Source organism: Passer montanus, unplaced genomic scaffold (genome assembly GCF_014805655.1).
Source record: "Passer montanus isolate IOZ18808 unplaced genomic scaffold, ASM1480565v1 scaffold2, whole genome shotgun sequence".
NCBI lineage: Eukaryota > Metazoa > Chordata > Aves > Passeriformes > Passeridae > Passer > Passer montanus.
Window position 1 is genome coordinate 4,654,035 of NW_024366591.1, and position 21,401 is coordinate 4,675,435.

A 21,401-nucleotide genomic window follows, 5' to 3' on the forward strand; every position below is an offset into this window, starting at 1 on the left:
CCTCTGGGGCTGAAGTGACTCTGTTCTATGCACCGTTGCTTGGCCAAGTCTGAAATTTGCTGACTTGCCTTTAATGCCCAACTAAATCAATATTTTAAATCTCTGCTGAAGATTGGCTTTCGTTCATTTTGATAGCATTCATTTTGAATATGAAGAAGACAAAAGGAAATCTGAGTTTTTCTAGGTGATCATGGTTTTCACTGAAAAATCTCTCTACTTACAAGAAACAGATCTAAGCAACTTGAGAAAGAAGAATAAATCATATTTCAACTTTGCAATAATTTTATATGTAATTTTTTTAAAATTATGATGATTCCGTGTAGGATATGTTAAAAATCTTATTCAGTTTGCAAGGAGCATGGCTGAAGTGATTAACATGCAAGACAGCAAAGGTTTCTTCCACTGAGGAATTCTACATCGTGGGATTGAAGTGTGAAAAATATAGAAGACTTATCTTCCAGAAACCTACTGTCTTATAAAACAGAAAAGAACCCCAAGCAACACCCAGCAACAAGAAATAAGACAAGAAAAAAGCCAGAAGCAGAGCATCCTCAGCTGCATTTCTGGAATTTACCAGATGCTTTCTTACCTTCACTGCAAACTCTGTTTCTGTGGCTTTATGAATGCATCTCTTGCACACTGAATAGGAGCCAATTCCTATGTCCTCCTTGATCTCGTATCCATCAGTAAAATGAATGTTGTTCCCATGTAACTGCTACAGGGAGACAAAAGAAACAAGGTAATCAGGACATCTCCCTCTTGAAGGAGATCCTTGATCTTCTTTCCTTCACAAGGCTCTCTTGTCCATACAGCTTTTCTAAATCCAGTTAAAAAATTCTGAAGCTCTTTACATAAACAAGTAAATGTGTCTTTTCCCTTTCTACCTTTTTCCAGTATGTAAGATGGGGAATTGTCTATGTAGAAGTAGTGGCAAAACTGCTGTGATTTTCTAAACTATTTTTGGAATGCAGGAAATCACCATATATTAGAAATTCATAGGAAACTGTGGGCCCAAATCTCTGACAAACCCACATATCTTGACAATATAAACTGATTCCTAAATATAGAAAGGGAAGGCAGATAACATATAACATACTAATAGTTTCACAGTGTTCAAAGAGAGATACCCCATATATAAAGAGTGCCTCCAGATCATTTGAGATCTTGTCTAGAACTTGTTTATCTGCAGTTTATTTGTGAGAGAGAAGTTAATATTTTAAGCCATTAATTCATATGCTCTTTGGAAAATGTCTGGGCAGGTAGACTGGTTCAATGCTGAACCCCAAATCTGAGGCTTTGCTGCAAGTTCCATGCCAGGACTCAAGAAACAACCAGCACCTCTAAAATTCCTGCAGAATCCTCTGTCTAAAAATGCAGCCTTGCTAGCAAAGTCCACACAGAACCTGCTAAATTATAATACATTCATATGTCAATATTCAATATGTTTTTGTAAAGCAAATCACAGGAATGTATATAACATTTCTGAGATGCAATGACTTGGATAACATTTCACTTACTGTATCATAAGAGCATCTTTAAGAGTATGACAAATTCCACTGTAAATAATTAAAAAAGAGATGAAAACCTAAGAAAACCACAGGCAGGGTCTCCCCTCCTTGAGGCATGTACACCTGTGGCTGTGGGTAGCAGAAGGAGCTTTTTCCTAGTAAGAAAATTTGCTGTATCTTTAGGCAGCTCAGCTCTTTCTCCTTGTTCCCTTCTCTGATGTATCAAACCTGTTGTAGCAATTTATTTCTGGGTTAAAGTACAACTGGATAGATTTTTTTAGGAGAATGGCAGCAAAGAACCAAGTGTCTGGCATGTTCCTCATCAAGCAACATGGTTTAGGTGAATACATGCAGGCTTTTGTGCAACAGCAACAGGATACAGTGGCCTCTTACACCCAGGAGCTTGTGCTCTCTGTCTCTGGGAGCCTGTGGGAGTAGTTCATCCAACCCCTTTGCCAGCACAGACTGGATCATATAATCCAAGACAAAACTGTTGGGAATGAAATACATTCAGTGAAAAACCAGTATTTCATTACCTGCCTTGCATGTACACCTGGAATCCTCTTTAAGGTATTGAGAAGTACTTTACATTTTAGTTGCGACAAAGTGCAGTTCCTATTTTCTTTGCAAAGGTGGTGAGGAACATTTTATATATAAAAGCCTTTGCAAAAAAATTCTCATTTTCCAACACCTACGTGCTGCATGTAAAACACCTCCTTCCTACATTAGGTAGCTGCGAAATACCAGTGAGAACATTAGGCGGTTTAAATACACACAGGTACGCACACATCAGATGTGAAAGGTAACCAGCATCGGTACCTGCACAATTGGGTGAACAGTGATTTTGTGCACATCTTGCTGTGCAGGCTCCTGCACCAAGTTAGAGGCAACAAAGCTGAACCCTCTGAAAGGATGATGAGCATTGGCACTTGGAGGAACACCTGGGGAATCTGTAGGAGAAGGAAGAAAATGGCCTCATGAGCTGCACAAAAGAACAGAAAGGAATAGCACAGCACTACAACAGACAAAGTCACCTCTGCCAGTCAACAGCAGATCTGATAAATTGGCAGACACAGGGGAATATAATTCATCTCCATGTCGAGGTTTTGGTGTGCCTTCTCCATTCCTTTCCTCTGGGTTTGAACAATGCAGGGGTATTGTTTGCAATGATGCCACCTCTTGGATACAGGCTTTTTCACAGGACATTCTTAGGCAAAGTACTGCCTGTGCCAAGAGTGCACAGAGAGAAGGCTCAGGGCAGGTGAGAGATGGGAAACTCAGAGCAGAGCACCTTGCAGGGCTTATAAGAGGTTCTCCACGGAGTAGAAAAAAAGCTACAGGCTGCTATATTTGTCCTTTGCAACACAACTTAACTACAGAAATTACAAAGACCGAAGTGGCAAATTGTGTGGGTCAGGAGAATATAGAGAATGCATGAAACCAGTGTAAAAGCACAATAGTCCAGTAGTGGCCTTATAGGAATCTTCTGGAGCAGCTTTAGGAGCTGGGATATACTCCAGGGAAGACAGTGGTTGACTTCTCCTCACATGGAAAAAACAAAAAAGGATTGTTTTAACTAACCTTCACCTTTCCTTCCCCTGACATGGCAAAAGGAGAGAAGGAATGGCTAAAGTTCAAAAAATCCTGAATTAGAAATTCTGCCTTTGGAACGCGGTAAACTGAGAGCAGTTCCTTGTACCTGCACCACTGCTCAGTGAGAGAAGCAGCATGATGAAGCAAGCAGACCTGTGCTTCAGTTAAAATTCTGAAAAGCTTTAAAGAGATCTTTCTGCCCAGTGTATGTTTTATCCCAGGTATTTTCCTCAACAAGAAGAATCACATTGTAAACCATTACTTCGCAACAGGCTGTGTATTATAAAATCTATATTACTAAAATTTGCTAACCTTTTATTTTGTTTTTTGGGGAGCTTGTGGGGTTTTTTTTCTCTTTTTCCCTTCACATTTCCTCCAATGCACCATGTGATTTACTGACAAAGTTACAGATATAAACTTTCTTTACAAAGCTATTTCCTTGTGTAAATAGCCAGTTATCTAAAGAAAATACATCCTCACTGAGCTTTATATCTGATTGACCTGCTTGAGGCCCTGAAAATATGTAAGAATGTGTACTTCTTAGCATGCAACACACCCTGTATAAATCTACTGGTCAAATGAATAGAGAAACTGAACTAAAAATTTGATAAAACCACTATTTATCTACTTGGGAATAAACAAAATGGAGACTTCAGCTAATTCCATTTCTCACCACAAAGCTGTCTCAGCTTTGAGAGGAGTCAGGAGTCAGTGTATTCTTATTGCACAGCAAGCAGAGTTCCGATGGAGAAGATTGTCTTTTGGTAAAATTATGTGGAGTTTTTGTTTATCTCAGTGTTTTTGACAGGTAATATCCTCACAAATATGGGGATGAATCACAACAGACCTCTTGCATCACTGGATATGTCCTACCATGGCATATCTATAACAGGGATTTTTACACAAGGGATTAATTAAGAGGAAAGAATGTTTGTTTAAAAAAAAGGAATGACAATAATTCACATTTGAACACTTCTGAACCTCAGAAAAGCTGTGATCCAGCTCTAACATTAAAGTGGCAGTTCAGTTCTGTTTAATAAAACCTATTCCTTCATAATTCACTGCCAATTGCTTCAGTAAATACTGCAGAAGAACTATTGATGATTTGGTGTTCACTATTAAATGTTCATCACCAACAACTAATTTGCCCATTAAAACATGTCTGCTAAGTGCAAAATTATGCATAAATCATGTTAATTAACTGATAGCTCAGAAACCTAAATCATTTTTCTAGGCCTTATAAATCAGTATAATTTCATATATCTGAATTAGATCCACTTACAAACACCAATCTTATTAAATGGTTATATTTCTTCCTTTGAAAAGTAATAATGCTTTGTTGCACTAGAGCACCTAAGGGTTTTCAAAGGCTTAATAATTCTTAAGTTATTTTCTTCATCATATTTCACTGGGGTTAGCAAACATCTTATTTGCAAAGGAGGATATTTAGATATTTCAGGTGAAATTTTAAATACTTTTTTCAGCAGTAAAACCAGTTTAAAACATCCCTGCTGGTTACAGCCTGCTGTTCCATCAATTACAACAGTAGAAACATTGTGGACTTGTTGGGTCACAAGGATGATCTTGGTTTGATCCTTGCTCAAATCACCATTTCTAACCTAGACTGCTTCAGCCTCCAGCTCCCTGTAAAGAGCTGAGTCACCACAAATGAGATGTGGGGCCACACTGGTGAATTTAGGAAGCAAATGGCCAAAAAAAACGAACTCCAACTTGGACAAATCTCTGAGAAAATGTGATGTGAAACTATACCCACATAAATGATCTGTCAGTGTCAGAAACCACATCTTTGGCACACTTAGATCTGAAGTTAAAAATCCACAGAATGTGGTTTCAACCTTCAGGATAAAGGAGGTTTCTGAGGTACAGCAAATCACTGGACTGGCAAGATTTACTGGATCCAAAACTTTGACATAAACCTGCTTTCAGACAGAAGAACTCATTCATAAAGAAAGTGTAAAATTACTATATGTTTCTGTATCCCCTCCTTGGTAGTGACTGACAGCTTCACTAAAACGAAACTGCATGATCACGAAGCAGGAATTATTACAATGCTTTCCATCTGAGGATGTTCTCAGTAACAGGGATAGTTTGTTTGTTAGTTTTATTTTATCCTGATAGACAAAATAAATTTTAAAAAAAGGCTATTGCTCTATTCCATTGGCAATGTGAGCCATTATTAAACACATTTGTGATACTCTTCCCAATTTGTTTGACCCAACCAGTCAACAGTCAGGGGATGCAAAATATTCTACCAGTCTGCAAGAGCTTTTCCATCTTTCTGAAAGTGTAAATGAATTTTTTCACACTTCCAATTACACCTATTTTGAAAGGTTTATTCTCAGGCCACTGCCCATGGTAGCCCAAAGTAGAATTGAAGCAGGCCATCTCCCCACCCCTGCCACCACCCCAAAACAAACCTTCCAAGTCAGTCTCTTGTAGAAAATAACAAATTTAATTAGGCAACAGCAGTAACATGTAGAGTGTAATTTATAGCTGCAGACATCGGAAAAAGCAATGAAGTGTGAACTTCCAAAGCAATCCAAACTTTTAATGCTTCTTTGCATTTCAGCGAAACTTCCCCTGGCAGCACCAGGGCACACATCCCTGAAGACCAGACTAACTTGCAGTCTCCAATATTTCAGACAAATTAGTGCTCGTGAAATCTAAAATTGGATGTGTGAAATGTCTGGAAACCAAAGATAATATTTCTATGCGAAATCAGTAATATCAGGACATGACCAACATATAACTGGAGACAGGCGGATGTTCCAGTTGAAAAAATAAGAATTTAATATTTTTATTGTTCGTAAAAGTCAGCACATCCTTGGAAAAAAAATGAACTGACTAAGGAAAGATTTGGAATAGATACCCTTATTTCAAACCCCATGAAAAGAAATTTGAGCCTGGCTTTGAATAGAAGTTTGGGCTAGTTTTAAGAAAACATGGTGTAGGTCATGATAAGTCTGAACAAAAACTGCAGGAAATCTCAGCCCCGATTCATGTGTTATAACATAGGTGTTTTCATAATGAAAGCTCAGATCTTTCCCTCTCTGCAACAGTTCTGGGACAATTTGAGGATTGAAGCTGAGACCTTATACTTGATTATTACCATGATACTATGTGACAGTTACAGTGCTAACCATCTTCAAAGTGTTTTACAAACAACAACTGATTCAATTTTTACAGTTTAGAAAGTATAAACAGGTAAAGGCAGAAATGTAATGTGATTTACCCATGTCTAGCAGGAGGCAACATTATAAGTGGGATTACCACTCTGACATTATTGATATCTTTGCTTTACACTTAAAAGAGTGTAAAGATTGAATTTTATGCAACAGTCACCTTCATATATATATATATATATATATATATATATACATATATATATACACACATATATATATATATACACATATATATATATATATATATATATACACATATATATATATATACATATATATATATATATGTGATTCTATAGTGTACAAAGCAATGTATTTCTGTTAGGAAATATAAGTTACCGGAACAACATTCTATCTGCAAGCACTTTCTAAATATTGTGGGCCAAATTTCCTGTTGGCATAACTCTGCTGACCTGAGAACTCGTTGATTCTTCATTGCTTTTAACCACATGTTAACTTCCAACAGTCCACAGTCTGTGAGATGCCATAATTAAATAAAACATCGATGCAATATATAATGACATAATAACTTGCAGAGATACAAAGTTCTTTGAAGCCAAGGTAATTTAAAATAGTTAATAATTTAAAATAAACTCAGATAGTGTAACCAAAAATGAGTAATAAAATAGCAAGACAATAGTTATTTTATCCTTTAAAAATGTGAAATCTGTTCTTCCTGAAGAAAAGTTAATATGAAGCTGGTGAAATACTTATGAGCTTCTTTTGCTGGAAAAGCAAAAACAGTTATTGCTTCCTGCTGGATATGGCAAAACCCTGTAATACCACAGGTGATCAGACTTTTACACTGTGCTGGAATAGAGAGGGGAAAGGAAGAATGAATTTACTAACTGAAAAGCTATATTATCTATGTTCCACCTTACTAACCTGTAGGTGTCCGAGATGTGAACTCTGGATCAAAATGAAAGGTGTCTTCTGGCCGCCCCACTGCAGGCTTGAAAGGAGGCTTGATTTCTTTTCTGTAGAGTTTCTACAAGGAGAGAAACAAACCACAATCAGCATCAATGTGCACATTCTCAGCATCTGGAGACAGACTCCCCTGCTTTCTTTAGGGTGTCCTGTCTCAGCTCCATGCTATCCTTGCTGGACTGACAGACAAGGATGATGTAGCCATAGTTCTGGCTCTTGCTTTACCGCTTGGCTTAAAATCTGTGCCCTGGATGGTCCCTGCACATTTTAGCTACTGGAATCCTGAACATAAACACAAATGTTCCTGGCAAAAATTTAGCCCATAGGCTGGAACAGTATTCCAAGCTGGGGCATCTGGAAATTCACTGGTCTAAGGGCAGGACTGGAATGTGCAATGGTAAGACCAGGAAACAGGGTAACTTCAGCAGCACAGCAATGACAATCACCACAAAGAATTTCTAGGAAGCCATGACTGCTTTATTATTTGTCATGAACCAGCAATGTGTTTGACGTGCTGCCAGACTGAGCTGAGCAACAGGCTTGGCTGCCTGGTCCTTACAACCTAAACAAGAGGCTTGTTCTCTTAGCATATCTGGTAAAAGGGAAGGGGGTTTACAGCTGATGATTACATAAAATTCTCATCAAAAACGCTAGGGAGAAAGCACTGTGGATGGGTCAGCAATCACATTGAAGCAATCACATGTGGCTTGAACTGAGGAACAAAACAAAGAAAAAAACATAAGACAGGAAGGTATATAACAGGTAAGTACTGCTCGGTGTGCAAGTTTCTGCTGGTGACTGAGGGGTCATGTAGGGGATCACCTGGGTAACAGGCACCATAAGTTCATCCTAATACATCCTGTCTTTATTATGAGGGACACTGTGGCCTTTTTACCCATTCTCAGAGATCCTAAGAAATTGCTACTCCATGCTTCATTGCAAGCATTCATACACAGACAAGCACACTGAGGTGAGGATGTCTGGATCTGATCCAAAGCTTGTAGAGGTTAATGGAAAGACCCCTATTGATTTCAGCCATCTTTGCATCGTCTCTGCCTGAAATGGCCAAAACCGAACATCATGCTGATGGCAGCATGGGGAACAGAGCTCCAGTTTGACTCCCTGCTCTGTGTTGCAATCCCTAGAATGCATTTCCTTTCTAGCAATGCTTTTGTTGTCAGGTTTCAAAGGGCTATATTAGTTGCCACAGACAGTTCCCCATAATTAACATGTCTGAGCATAAATACAACATTTAATGCAACATTTCAAGTCATAAGAACTGGAGAGTTCAAGTTTGTGACTGCAATATGTATTTATTTTTAGGTTAGTTCTTAAAACAACATCCTAATGAACTGATTTTTCAAAATGTTTAATGGACATTACTAAATCCTTTTACAGATCCCTGCATGCAGGAAGATTCTTTTTAACTGTGTGTTTTCTGGGGAATTAACTTCTGTAATACAAACCATGTGGTTAAATCTAAGATATATACATATCACCATAGTTTGATTTTGCATAAAGGTTCATGATTTTTTATAAATAAAGGTTCTTGAAGGAGAACATTCTGTAGCACAGTATTAGCCTTAACATAAAGGATATATTTGTGGTACAGTTATGATTCCTTGGGAAAGTGAAACAGTGAGGTTGAAAATTACTCTGCAATAATTAATGGCCATTTCACCATAAAAAGTTCCTGCTTGCATAAAACTGCTCCATCTCTTTGGAGAGGAAAGGAGATGAATAACTGCTGTATGCCACAATGGAAAGCCAGTCTTTCAAATAATTAAAAGCCAATTGCAATCTTATGCAGGAAGTGTCACTCATCAGCTGAAAAGTATCAACCTAGTAATTAGCATACATATTTTTCTGTCTGCACAGAATTTTACAAGAGAACTCAGCACCTACTGTAGATTTTTCTGTTGTTAGGATTTCACCTTGAGAAAGCTATTTGCTTCCCAGCTCTCCTTTATTTGTCTTAATTCACAACTGCAGTGCTTTTGCTGCAGAAAGCAATATGTCACATGCACATGCTTCCTCATGGAATTAACTGCACAGCTCATCCTGTGAGGTCCAAAAATTGAAAATGTTTTAGAGCTGTACATCATTCAGGAATTGCACTCTCTTTTCATTATCATAACCATATTCTCTCTGGCCTCTTAATTCTTTCCCCCATCTGTAGTTTCTTAAGTGCTGCTGGAGCTATGTTTGTATTTTGAATCCATAACCCACATCCTCCACTATTAGGGAGGGATTTAAGATTCATCGTGAGTCACGCACCACCGAGAGATTTATAATCACAAATTTGCTTTCTGGGAGGGGATGGAAACAAAGAAGTTGCCTGTGTGAGTGAAAGGCACTCCATTTGAGCACAACCTGATGACTCCCTTTTCCATTTCCTTACCCACTTGTGATAAAAATTAGACAACAGAACAGCAAAAGGTAAGCTGCCTAAAACATTTTTTCCCCCCAAGCTCTTGAATAAGGTTACTAAATGAAATCATTGAGGACCAGGAAAAGCAGAGTAGCATAATCTATGGACTTCTCCATCCCACACTGGCTCCAGTTCTGTAAGTGAGCCACCCAAGCCAAACCACTAAACCACAGAGCAGCCCAACACAATTAAACATGAAGGCCTGCTGCAGGCAGAACGCCTCTTCCTTTAAAAACCTGCATTCTGTAGACTGCAAAACTCAATGTGGCACAAGCTGATCTAAAAAAAATAGTAAGAATCACAGCCATTGCTTCGTATACACATAGAAAGAGAATTTCCTGGAGGATTTAAGGTACTTCTGGATTTTTCAAGAATATTTCTAATTTTAGGAAATGTGTGAATATATTATCTCTTACCATGGTCCCCAAATTATTCAGGGATGATGCATCTTGACCATGACCTCTTCTGGCAGAAACCAACCAGAGGTGGGAAATTACAGGAAGTTAAATTTCAAATCTTGCCTTCAACCATTTCTATCAGACTGTCCATAACTTCTGATGAAATTTAGACAGTTATGTATTTTCTAAGTCTACTTTCTAAGGTAATCTTAGTACTGTATGCAAAAGTTACAGTGAGTTCCATCATCTGTTTAAATGCGAACAGGGTCCCAGTTTTCCCAGTTTAATTTCCAGTTTTGATATTCCAAAGTTGGAAGCTCCTAATAAGATGCTCCAAGTTTGGAGCATCTTATTAGGCATTTAAAATAGACTTTGGATATCATAGTGATAACTGGAGCATCTACATTTTAGGTTGAAATTATACATTATACGTTTGTTATCTTACACAGGTAGAAGAAGCTGAGGATGTTTTTTTTTCTTCCCACAGCCATAAAGGAGAATTGCACTCCTTAGCCCTTAATGTTTTAATGAGAATACTATTTATTTATCTTTCCCCACATTCCATCACAAATTTTTTCTAAAATGGCCACAGCACTGACTCAGCACAGAAAAATGTAACTGACAGGTATGAAGAATCACTGTATAACAAACAGTGTTGTCAAATCCAGAGGCTGTGCTGAGGGAGTGCATAATACACAGAACAAGGCAGATGGATTCCATGAAAACACTGATTTAGATATTCACGCCTGCATACATATCCATGCTCCTGACTTATTTATCAACCCCTCACGTCCTCCTGAGACTTTCATAATAAGCACCTATCAATTAACTAGAAACCATTTCTATAGCAGTTTAAGAAACTACAAGTTTCTATGGACTTTCCTTCTGATTTTGGACAAAACCATTTTTATTTGAAATAATTAATTTTCATCCAAGTGCCACTGACCTTTTCTAAAAATATGTTGCCACATCCCTAGTATGATCTTCACCTGAATACCTCCGCAGCTGGAACTTAAGTAATGCACAAGAGAGATGAGTAATAAAATGCTGCAACACTGTGTTTCCTTCTCTTTTTATGTACGAGTAGTTAATTTTTCTTTAAAAAACCACATTCCTAAAAATCCCAGAGATGTAAATGCTCTGCACATGTGCTTGACAAATATCAAGAAAAAGAAAATGGTTTGATTTCATTAAAAACTATTTAATAATTTCCTCAACTGAATTTCTTTGATGAAGAATTGAATTATTCCTTAGACACCTTCTAGAAATAGAAGTTGTCTACCCTCCTGTGCTACCCTCCACAGTGCATTTGTAGTGTGAGAATATACTCCCTTGATACATATTCCTGTCATGGCAAATCCAATAAGCAGACAAAAGGATAAACTACATTCTGAAATGCTTGTCCTCTCCTAGATTAATGACTCAGTGTTATTGCCTGCAAATGACAGAAAAGCTAGAAGAATTCAGACCCTAGGATTAATTTTTTGCTGTTGGTAAAATCGGCAATGAAATAATTCACAGTTTCAGTTCAGTTTGATCTCTGATTAATATTAAAGGAAAAAGAAGTGGAGTCCACTTTCTTCCCACTCCTTCCCTCAGCTGTATTTGACAGATCATTTTCAAGCATGTCATTTGCTCTAGTTCCAATTTAGTCTGTCATCCAAACAAAAACTACTGTTTATAGCCCACTCCTCTGACAGCAGTCTGCAAAAAGGGACTGCACTTTTCATTTTCAATGAAAAGCCAGAAATTATGCATGACCTGGAAAGAAGAAACAGTAGTAAAAAAAATCAGGAACCAGACTGCTTTCTCAGAGCCAATGACTTAAATTATTTGAGGTCAACTCATTTTAGGTCTGCTTATCTTAAGAAGAAAAGGAGATGCAAAGTTAATAAGCAGGTAGAACTGTCAAGGATCTGGACATCTAATCTCCTGAGCATCCCAGCCTTGATAATGAAAGACAGTCCATTCATTTAACAACAGAAGTATTGAATTTACATCATAGGGCCTGCTAAATGCCTCAGAGCAGCAAGACTGATATTTGCAGCTATTTTTCACTATGGAAAATGGGAACCTGGGGCTTTGTTACAGGGTAGCAGCTGTAAAAATGTGAGTCTTAGAAAGTCTCATGCCACCATTTAAGTCTGGGCAAAAAGCTGTGTCAGATTGTCCATTTAGTGCAGTTCATTTAGTGCAGAAGTTAGCCAGAAGTTACTGTCGTGGTTTGGCTGACAGTTACACCTAAGGTGGCTGGCCATTTTGCTGAAGGATGGCACCCTGGAACATCGGAATGGCTTCTGGGAAAGGCTGGGAGGAGGAGGGTTCTCTGGTCACATGGATGTTTTCCAGGATTGCCCTTAGTGACTCTGCATGTAGTGGTCACATGTTACCAGCACGTTGTGCTTGGCAGCAGCATCTGCAGCATCGTGACAGGGGCTCTTCCTGCACTTTGTGTGCTATTTCCACCGGGTGTTCATCCAAACCAGACATTGTATCTGGTTGTGTCTGTTTGAAGACAGAAAAAGATGGGAAATGACTGCCCCAACAGGTAAACACTTCAGGGACAGAGAAAATAGCCAGTTCTGATCCAAACCCTAAGGGAACAGCTCTGAAAATACTGTGAAAAGAAAGCCTGAGTCACAGGGTTCCATTTGCAATTCCAGTATCACTGAAACATCAAGACTTCACACATGACTTAGAAGGAAAAAGCTAACTCATTTCTGTTATGCAACTCTCTTTAAAATTAGATGATGCAACTTGGTGCTTTGCTCCTGGTTATCATGTCACTCTTGTAGGAAAAATCATGCTTAAACGCAAACCTGTTTCACATTGCATTTCTAGGAGACACTAAGCCATTCTTACCCTTCATGATAAGGGGTCTTTTGATGGAGGATTCTTTTTACTACAGTTGCTGAAATTTTCTGTGCTGTCAGTCACAACAGTCCTGTCTATCATAGCTGCTAAGGTAGCATAGATCTTCTTCAAAAGAGCTTGCCTCTTGCTCTCTGAGGTCTTTATATTGCCAAGGCATAAAGTAAATAATCATTTCTGTTCCATCTAACAGTGCTGTTTGCTGACTGTCTGCAAACTGATGTGGGAGATTCTGTATACATTATGGAAGAACAAAATGAGGGCACCAGGGACTCTTTTCCTCCAACTGTACAGAGATCAGTGCTATAAATAGAAACATCTATGTCTGATCCATTTCTGTTCTCTGACCCTGTTCTGTTTCTGTCCATGGAGAACACGTTAACAACTGGTTGGATGATTATTGAGAGCCAAAGTTCTGGCTTCAGCTAAGGGCCAGGCTCACTGCTCTGAAATACATACAGTAATGTATCTGCTGGAACAAGATATGCCTCCCAAGATCTTGAGTGATTGCAAAATTAGGATAAAATGAGGAAATATATTACAAAGATGATAGCTGATGAGTGTAATAGTGATCTGTCTCTGAGAGAGTACAATGAGCACTAATTATGTTGGATTAAAATTGATTTTAACAGCTATATTTCACAGCAGAGTTAGAGGGCTGGAAAACACATCAAAGGGCAATTAAATCCACCTTCCTCTCTAGCCCCAAAGCATGTTCAAGCATACCTATCTTTTTTGAGGTACATATTTCCCTGCCTGTAAGAGCTTTTTCAAATGATGGAGGACAGTAGAGTTTTCTTAGGACAGGCATGAAATTGTTCCCTAAAGAACAGAGCTTGAAATAATCACCAATTATCATGACAGAAGGTAGTCTTGAATATCCTCATGGGACAGAACTGACTTTTCTGAAAACCTTTCCAAGATGCAGTGCCTCATTTATTTATGATGAGTTAGCGAGCTGCTCCCCTAGCAAACACAGAAGAAAAACCCTCTCACTGCTACAGTATTATGATGTAGTTATATTTTGATTGCAAAGCTGAGGACTGTGGAGATATTGGGGTAATACAGAAAATAGTATTATTGTTATTGACATTAATATTAGTATTTAATAATTATCATCATCATCAATAACCCAAGTCTTTGGATTCTCTATTTTTTTTAAATTTCCCTTACTGTTTTCATAAATGTTAAGTCTTCATACAGAATCTCATGACTAGTAAGAAGCAGAAAAGGAAAGACACACAGATTTCACAACATATTTAATGGCTCTAAAAGTCAGCTGGACTATAAAGGAAAGTCTCAAAGCCCACCTTCCTTAATTATATTTTAATATACTTATGAGTCATGACAACTCTTCAACATGCAACCCAAATTATATTTTTCTAAAGAGTTTTCCAAAATAAATGGGTTTGTGGGCCTTTCAAAGGCTACCTGGGCATCATGAGATGTTCTCTCACAGAGGAATTTGCTTTACTGCAAAGTCATGGGCAGCAGTTTGTGAATGGTTCTGTCACATAGATTCATAGAGTTTTACCAGAATTTCTGGTAAGAACTGCATCAATGTTACATGTTGTACTAGCACTTTTGAGTGAATGCATTAAATACTGAAGAGACACAATAATACCATAACGCAAGTTGGATAAAATTAAACAAGAAAATGCTAGGGGATGTGGCAAACAGCAGCTCTGATGCACTGGCAGATGTCCCAATCAAGAATGAAAAATGTTTGTCTTCAGGTTTGTCTATGAATAAATTGATTTGAACAATTACGATGCTGAAAATGTGATTTAACCTTGTAAGTGTCTAAATCAAATACTCAGATAATCTGCACCACCACCTTTATGAGCTTTAGCTGATAATAATAAAATAAATCCTTGTTTACCATTCTGTTAATCACATCTGACATGTCTTACTTGAATCATGTTTAATTTGATCAACTGTTCCAATTTTGAGTCCTGATGCCAACATACATGCAAGAGAGACAGAGGCACCCACTGAAAAGGCTCTAACTACTCTGTGTTAGAGAAGTTCAGTTTTTTATGTTAGAGAAAGTAATCCTTTTCCTAAGCATGGCAGTTTGTCTTCAAAAAATGTAGCTAAAAATAAAATAATGCTGCTCCACTTACATTCCAGTCTATAGTAACAAAGAAAGGGTGACGCTTAATTTCTTCTACTCCATCAAATCCAGCACCTGAGAAGAGAATGAAATAATCAAAATGAAGTCATGATTATAGAGGGCTGCATGGTATCTCTTCTCCACTCTCACTCCCATCCCCACTTTTCTTCTGACAAAGTGAGAGTCCCCATTTAAAGAGTTCTAGTCAAAAAAATTCTGAATGGTGCAAGTGCCATCACAGTATAAGTGCCATAGATACAGACAAGGGCATTTCATAAATGAGGTTCTGATTCCAAGGGTCTTTTACTTTTGTCAAATTGAGGCTTTGGGTGAGACATGGAATTTTAGCCACAGCAGAATGCATGCATCAGCAAGGTCAGGAAACGCCCCAGGATATCCTGAAACTCTGGGAAGGCTCCATCAGTGGCAGTTTTTCTATCGACACTGACTTTCAAATCTTGACTAACTACTGTTCTCCATTGGCACAGAAAGCTGTACTACAGGGAAGTATAGACTCAAAATGTGAAAAGGTTCCAAAATTATTTGAGGTAAGCCAGAATTTTAGGTTCCCCCTCTTCACAGTACCAAAGAGTACCAAAATCATCACTCTCAGTGTTATGTTTCCCTCACTATTAAATTTCTGTTACATTACTGTAGGAAATTTTGGGCAAGTCTTCTGAGCTCTGGCAATGAATCTAATTCCTTCATTACTTTTGCCTTATGTTTTCACTGAATATTGACCTTTTTATTACTTTACCTCAATTTATTTGCTTCAGTGTTATCACAGAACCAAACCGGTACTCAGTAATAATTAAAAGAACTGTCAGAGAGGATTCAGAATGCCATTTTTGGGGATTTGACCTTGTTATTAGCACCTTTCATTTTCATTTCAAGGAGAATTAAACTCTGGAAGCAAAGGCTTTGCACTGCAATTCTGGAATCAGCCTACTTCTTCTCAAGCATGCTGAGCAGCCTAGATTCTCAAAAGGATTTGGGATTCCAAAGCACCTTGCAAGGGGCACTCAGCACCTCAGAGGACTCAGCTTTTTATACAAGCAATATTTGTACTTTGGGAAGATCAGCATTACAAGCAGCTTCACAAAGGCTTATCAACTGCAGCTTTGGTAAAATGTGATATCTGCTGTCCTTGTGTACCAGACTATTATCACTGTTGGTCAAAATGCAATGATCAGGAACTGCTCCCTACAACCTGCTTAACATTCACTGATGAGTAGAAATGGCAAGCGAACACTCTGTAAACGTAACATGCAGAATTGTCTGTCAGGCCTGCTGGAAAACATCAAAGAGGGATTATCTCCTGATTAATTCCCCGTCCCAGTAATCTTTTAGTATAGGCAAGTGATGCACATGACCGTGAACAATCCCAGCCTGCAATACAAAATTATGTGCTCAGAGGTGATCAGACCTGCTGAGCAGTCTGTGAGTTATGACAGCCAGACATTTCTAGGCAAACACAACATGAAATCAAATCTTAGAAAAAGAGGACATAAGTGACAACATCATTGCACTGTCACTGTGTAAGTCTGTTGCATTTTGCAACTGGAGTATGGATTGTAGCTGGCACACTCCCCTGTAAAATTGTATTCTGATTAAAGTTAGGGAAAATCAAAGAAGGCCGACAAAGAATGTTATGGAATTACTGAGTAAGTCAGGACTTTTTAGCCTGGAAACAGATGACTGAGGAAGTATAAAATAGACCACTAAATGACGCCAACAGGAATGAGCTTCAGAAGAACCTGGAGATGTTTCCTCAGGAAACAGACAGTTGTGTGATGTGGAATTACTTGGAAAAGATGATGTGGTGCAAACTATTTATATGGGTTCATGGGGAGGCCAGGAAAGCCTGTTGAAAAGTAATCTGTTGAAGATTACTGCATTGACAAACCACAAGAGACTCAGGAAATCCCTTGCTTGACCTTAAAGCAGGAATAGGGTAGGAGAAAACTTGGGTGAAGCAACATATGTTTATCCTGTTCCTACATGCCCCTAGGCAGCTGTTTATGATCCATGGGTACTGAACAAGAAAAGTAGAAGTCTTAGAATAGGACTTGTTCTATTACTTCCCTAGCATGTTTTTGTTCAATGCACAGTCTGAAGTCTGCAAGAATCCCTTGGCAGATTCATTCTGATTTTAGCAATGCCAACAGAAAGACAAAACCAACAGAGTTACTCTGAAGAGAATTACATTAAGCAAGTCTTCAGAAAAGAAATATCTGTGAAAAGTGCTTTGAGTTCAGTGGTGGTGACTGGAAACTGCAATCTGCAGTAAATGTCCTTTACCACATCAGGATGAAACCCAAGTGCCAGATTGATTTTGCAGGACTGGGATAAATGCTCAGACTAGTAAGACACTAGTAGCATATCCTAGACTGAGGATAATTGCTGATGCATTCGATTTTCTCTGCTCTGCCCCTTCCCCACTGCTTCTGTTTTCGCTCTTGCTTAGCCTAATGGATATGTCATTGTGTTGGCTATGACATGCTTTTTTTCAGATCATCTAATTAGAAAGACACAATTTTTGCTAATGTTGTTCTTCCTTTTCCTACAAACCTACAGAAATAAGGACTAAGAAAAAAAAAAAAGTCCACCCCCAGCTACTTTTTTAGTGGGGGCTGCAAGTGTTTGGTAAGAAATTCAAGCATGCAGTTGAGGCAGGCGTTTGTTTGAAAAAGTTTCATTTCCCAGTTGGGGTCACCTCAGCTCAGGCACATAAGGAATATGTTGTAAAGTGCAAGGGCTTAATATATTAAAGAGATTTAGGATGGTAATAGCCTAATTTTGCAAGGAGTGGCTCACTTCCAATTCTTAGCAACTGATTATATGCTATGGAAAAGGTTCAGCACTTCCTGCAATTTTTATTCCCTGACGTTCCACGCTGTGAGAATTGCTGGTGTAGCCCACAACCTCTTCCTGGACTGTGTGCTGTGGCTGCAGGCAGCAGCGTGTGGCCTGGCCCTCTCCTCAGCTGGAGGAGGGAAGTGTCTCAAGGGTGCATTCAGGAATGGCTCTGGGAGCCAGGAAGACAGCCCTGACCTTGCTGCAAAAGTCCTTGGGAGATATTAGGCATCAGTGCTTATAGTCTCTGTGGCTTTGCTCAGCCTGTTTCAGCCATTAATCTACCACCTCTATCTATCATTCATCTATCACCTGCAAATCTGCAGGGGTACTGAGAAGAGATGTGCTTACATGGAGAAAAGCACTGCAGCGGTCATGACTGGAAAGGCCTGCTGCATGGAGATGGACATTTCTTGGCATAGAGATCGGTATTCAGCAAACATCTGAAGCACCGCATGCAACAGTGCACTTCATGACTACAAACCTTTCACCTTCCTCAAGGTTTCTTGTGATTTTGGATTTTTAACTTCACTTCAACTTCAATTTGGCAATAAGACCTATTAGCCAAGAGTAATCAGCACAATCAAACCTATTTCCTGCAAATAACCTTACGTGCCATCCAGTCCCATGATGATCCCAGTCTCCAGGGTCCAAGAAGATAAATAATTCTTTCAGATCAAACTGCCAGTTTAAACACATTATATAGTGTATTTATATAAAAGCAGCCTCACATTACTAAGTGAGAACTTAATTATCTAAGTTTTATGCCTGCAATAAAAGTGCCTGCAAACAGTAAGAGTAGAATATTTTATTTTAGTTGGTTTTGATTATTGAATCATTATGGCCAACATGAGCCATGAAATATTGAGGGGGAAAAAGAAGACCTAAGAAACCTGAAAGTTGATTACTTGGATATTCAAATTCATCAGAAAGAGTTTCTAGCTTTTTAAGCTAGTTTCAGATAACAACATTTTAGTGTCTCTACAGCTTCAGAATATTTTAGTGAGCTAGAATTTTTGAGGTATTTTTCTAAGGTTTACAAGAAAGCTTGACAGTCACTCTGACTAAAATGAAAGCTGTTTTCTGTTTAAGCTCATCATTCTAAAAAGTTAGAGCCTGAAGTCTTCTATGCGCCAAAGCAGAATATATCTTACCTGAGAACATGGGATTAAGAAAACAGTAATTATTTCCTTGGCTTTTACTCTGAGCCTATGGGCATATGCTTTTATTTTAAACTTTCTGGGCTGAGCTTCTCAATTATAAGGACCCTGGACATGTTCATACTGCTCAGCAGTATAGGGAGGAGTTTTTTAGATAATATGTTTTTTATATAAAATAAATTTTTGATAATTTGTTAAATAATAATTTTAAATAATAAATAATTTATTTACCTACCTGAGAGATCCAGGCCTTAGAGCAAGTCTCTTGCCTAGTTCCTGGAAATGTAACAAACTAACACTTTCATCCTAAAGTTTTACTTCTGAGTGCTTACTCCTTATTTGTCTGAGTATTCAGTCAGTTTACGAATTTAAAATTATGCTTATCCATAATCTGAAATTGTTTTACTTAAAGCAATACTACCAAAGCAGTACTGTTCAGACTATTTGTACACCAAATAGGCTCAGAAAAGAAGAGACAGTGCCCAAAACCAGAAAGACTTTCCATTCCTTAAAAATTTGTCACAAACATTAATATGGGCATCTCGCTTAAAAATAGAAGCAGGTAAATCAGATTAAATTTCTTTTCAATCTTGTCTAACTTGCTTCAACCCTAATATTTCTTCCATTAATAATTCAAAGCTTCAAAACACAATTTCAAAGCAAAATTTCAGATTACATCATCAATCTTTACTTCTGTTTGTTAAGATGCCAAAATCAAATGGCAAAAAGAGCATATTTTATCTTGCAAATGTTTAAAATTGGATTTTGGAACTAAATGCACTTTCCATGTTTGCAAATTTATTAAACAATGGCTGAAATCAAGTGTTTGATCCAGAATATCATTCATTTATTTTAGCACACTTCATTAATTTTACTAAGATTTTTCAAATTGAGATGTCTAAGTCTACTTTTCTTTAAACAGTATTATTCCTTTCTCAGAAAAAGCTGAAATCCACAAGGCTGAAGCAGTCCTTTTATCTACTGACTTCTGTTCAGTATTTAGGCCAACTATTCAAGCTTTTCTTCTTTTGTTATTAATGGGTTCCTTTCCATCTTCTTTTGTGCTGATTCTCAATCAGTTAAAACAGAGAATGCCTTCAGGAGCTTTCCACCATTATCCCTGAAATATTAAGATCTATTTTTCTGTTACCCTTTAAGATTTTATTTCCTTGGACATTTCTATCATAAATAATTTCTTTCTTTCTTTTTTTTTTTCCTCCAAGCCTTCCCAGTATTTCAATACACCTCAGGTTTTAAAAACCTGACCCCTAGTAATTCCCCATTACTAACATATGAGGGCTAGAATTGTTTTGGCTAAAACTAATTTTTACTGAGCAGCTTTTTAAGGACTGGTATCCAGAAACTCCCATTGACTTTACTGGAGCTCCATTTTGGATGGATAGCAACTTGTAAGAAGCCACAAAACATGTAGAGCAGCATAAAACCAAGAGATGGAGACAGAGAGGAAAAAGCAGAAAGAGACAGAGGTAGGGAGTGGGAAAAAGTTTATATTTGGTGCAGCACCTAATTTTTTTGAAGAGATATTAAACCTAGAAATCTCAATACTCTTATTTTTTCCAGTGTGAAACAAATTTCTTGAGAGCAATTGAAACCTGCTAAGAAAATGTGGTTTTCTACTCTCGTGTTTACAGTATATCAGAATACAAGGCTACTATTTTGATCAGGAGGTAAAACAAATGGGAAGGCATTCCCTCTGTGGGCGATATGGGATCCCCTTGCCAGGAGAGGGTCCACAGTGGTATGCTGCAGGACTGACTCCCCACTGCCACCGAGCACTTGATTGGGTTGTCCCCACATGCCTGTGGGGAATAACGACAAAATCTGTAGTGGCAGTCATGCCATAGGCATTGTCCATGACCCCATCAAATGCAATTAATTTCTTAATAAAACCTGTAAACAAAGGTACAGATGACATAAGATACATTATCCAATATATACGTTTAGCTTATCACAATGTGAAGAGGATTATTAACAAAGGGTGAAGACACATTGCCTCTTTAAGATTTTAGCTTTTATATCTTTCAAATCCCATACTGCATCAGTGCATAGGTCTAAACTCCCTATAAAGTGTAGTTAACTGTCTGCACGTTTTGGTTATACAAAACAATTGCCGTAGGCCTGAGATCCAAGGACACACCACAGCCTCAGGCCCCGAAAAGGATAAACAAAAGTGAATTGCTGGGGAGCGAGCTGGGGGAATATGGTTTCATTACCTGAAGCTGTAATTGGAGAATTAACCCCTGATATGCAAATAAACCAAACTTATACTGTCTGAAAAACTCATGACTATTGTCTATCTTGGATGTAGCCTCTG

At 38.1% G+C, this 21,401-nt stretch overlaps 1 protein-coding gene across 2 annotated transcripts in view; it reads right to left on the reverse strand.

Moving 5' to 3' along the window:
• Positions 1-21,401, reverse strand: part of RPS6KA2 (ribosomal protein S6 kinase A2) — a 162,824-nt gene that overhangs the window by 31,585 nt on the left and 109,838 nt on the right. For both annotated transcript variants that reach the window (XM_039707208.1, XM_039707207.1), the window contains 4 exons: positions 15,061-15,125; positions 7,193-7,295; positions 2,328-2,458; positions 590-715 (listed from right to left, as the gene is read on the reverse strand). In XM_039707208.1, the coding sequence (XP_039563142.1) occupies positions 590-715; positions 2,328-2,458; positions 7,193-7,295; positions 15,061-15,125 (425 nt within the window). The remainder of the gene's footprint in view (positions 1-589; positions 716-2,327; positions 2,459-7,192; positions 7,296-15,060; positions 15,126-21,401) is intronic.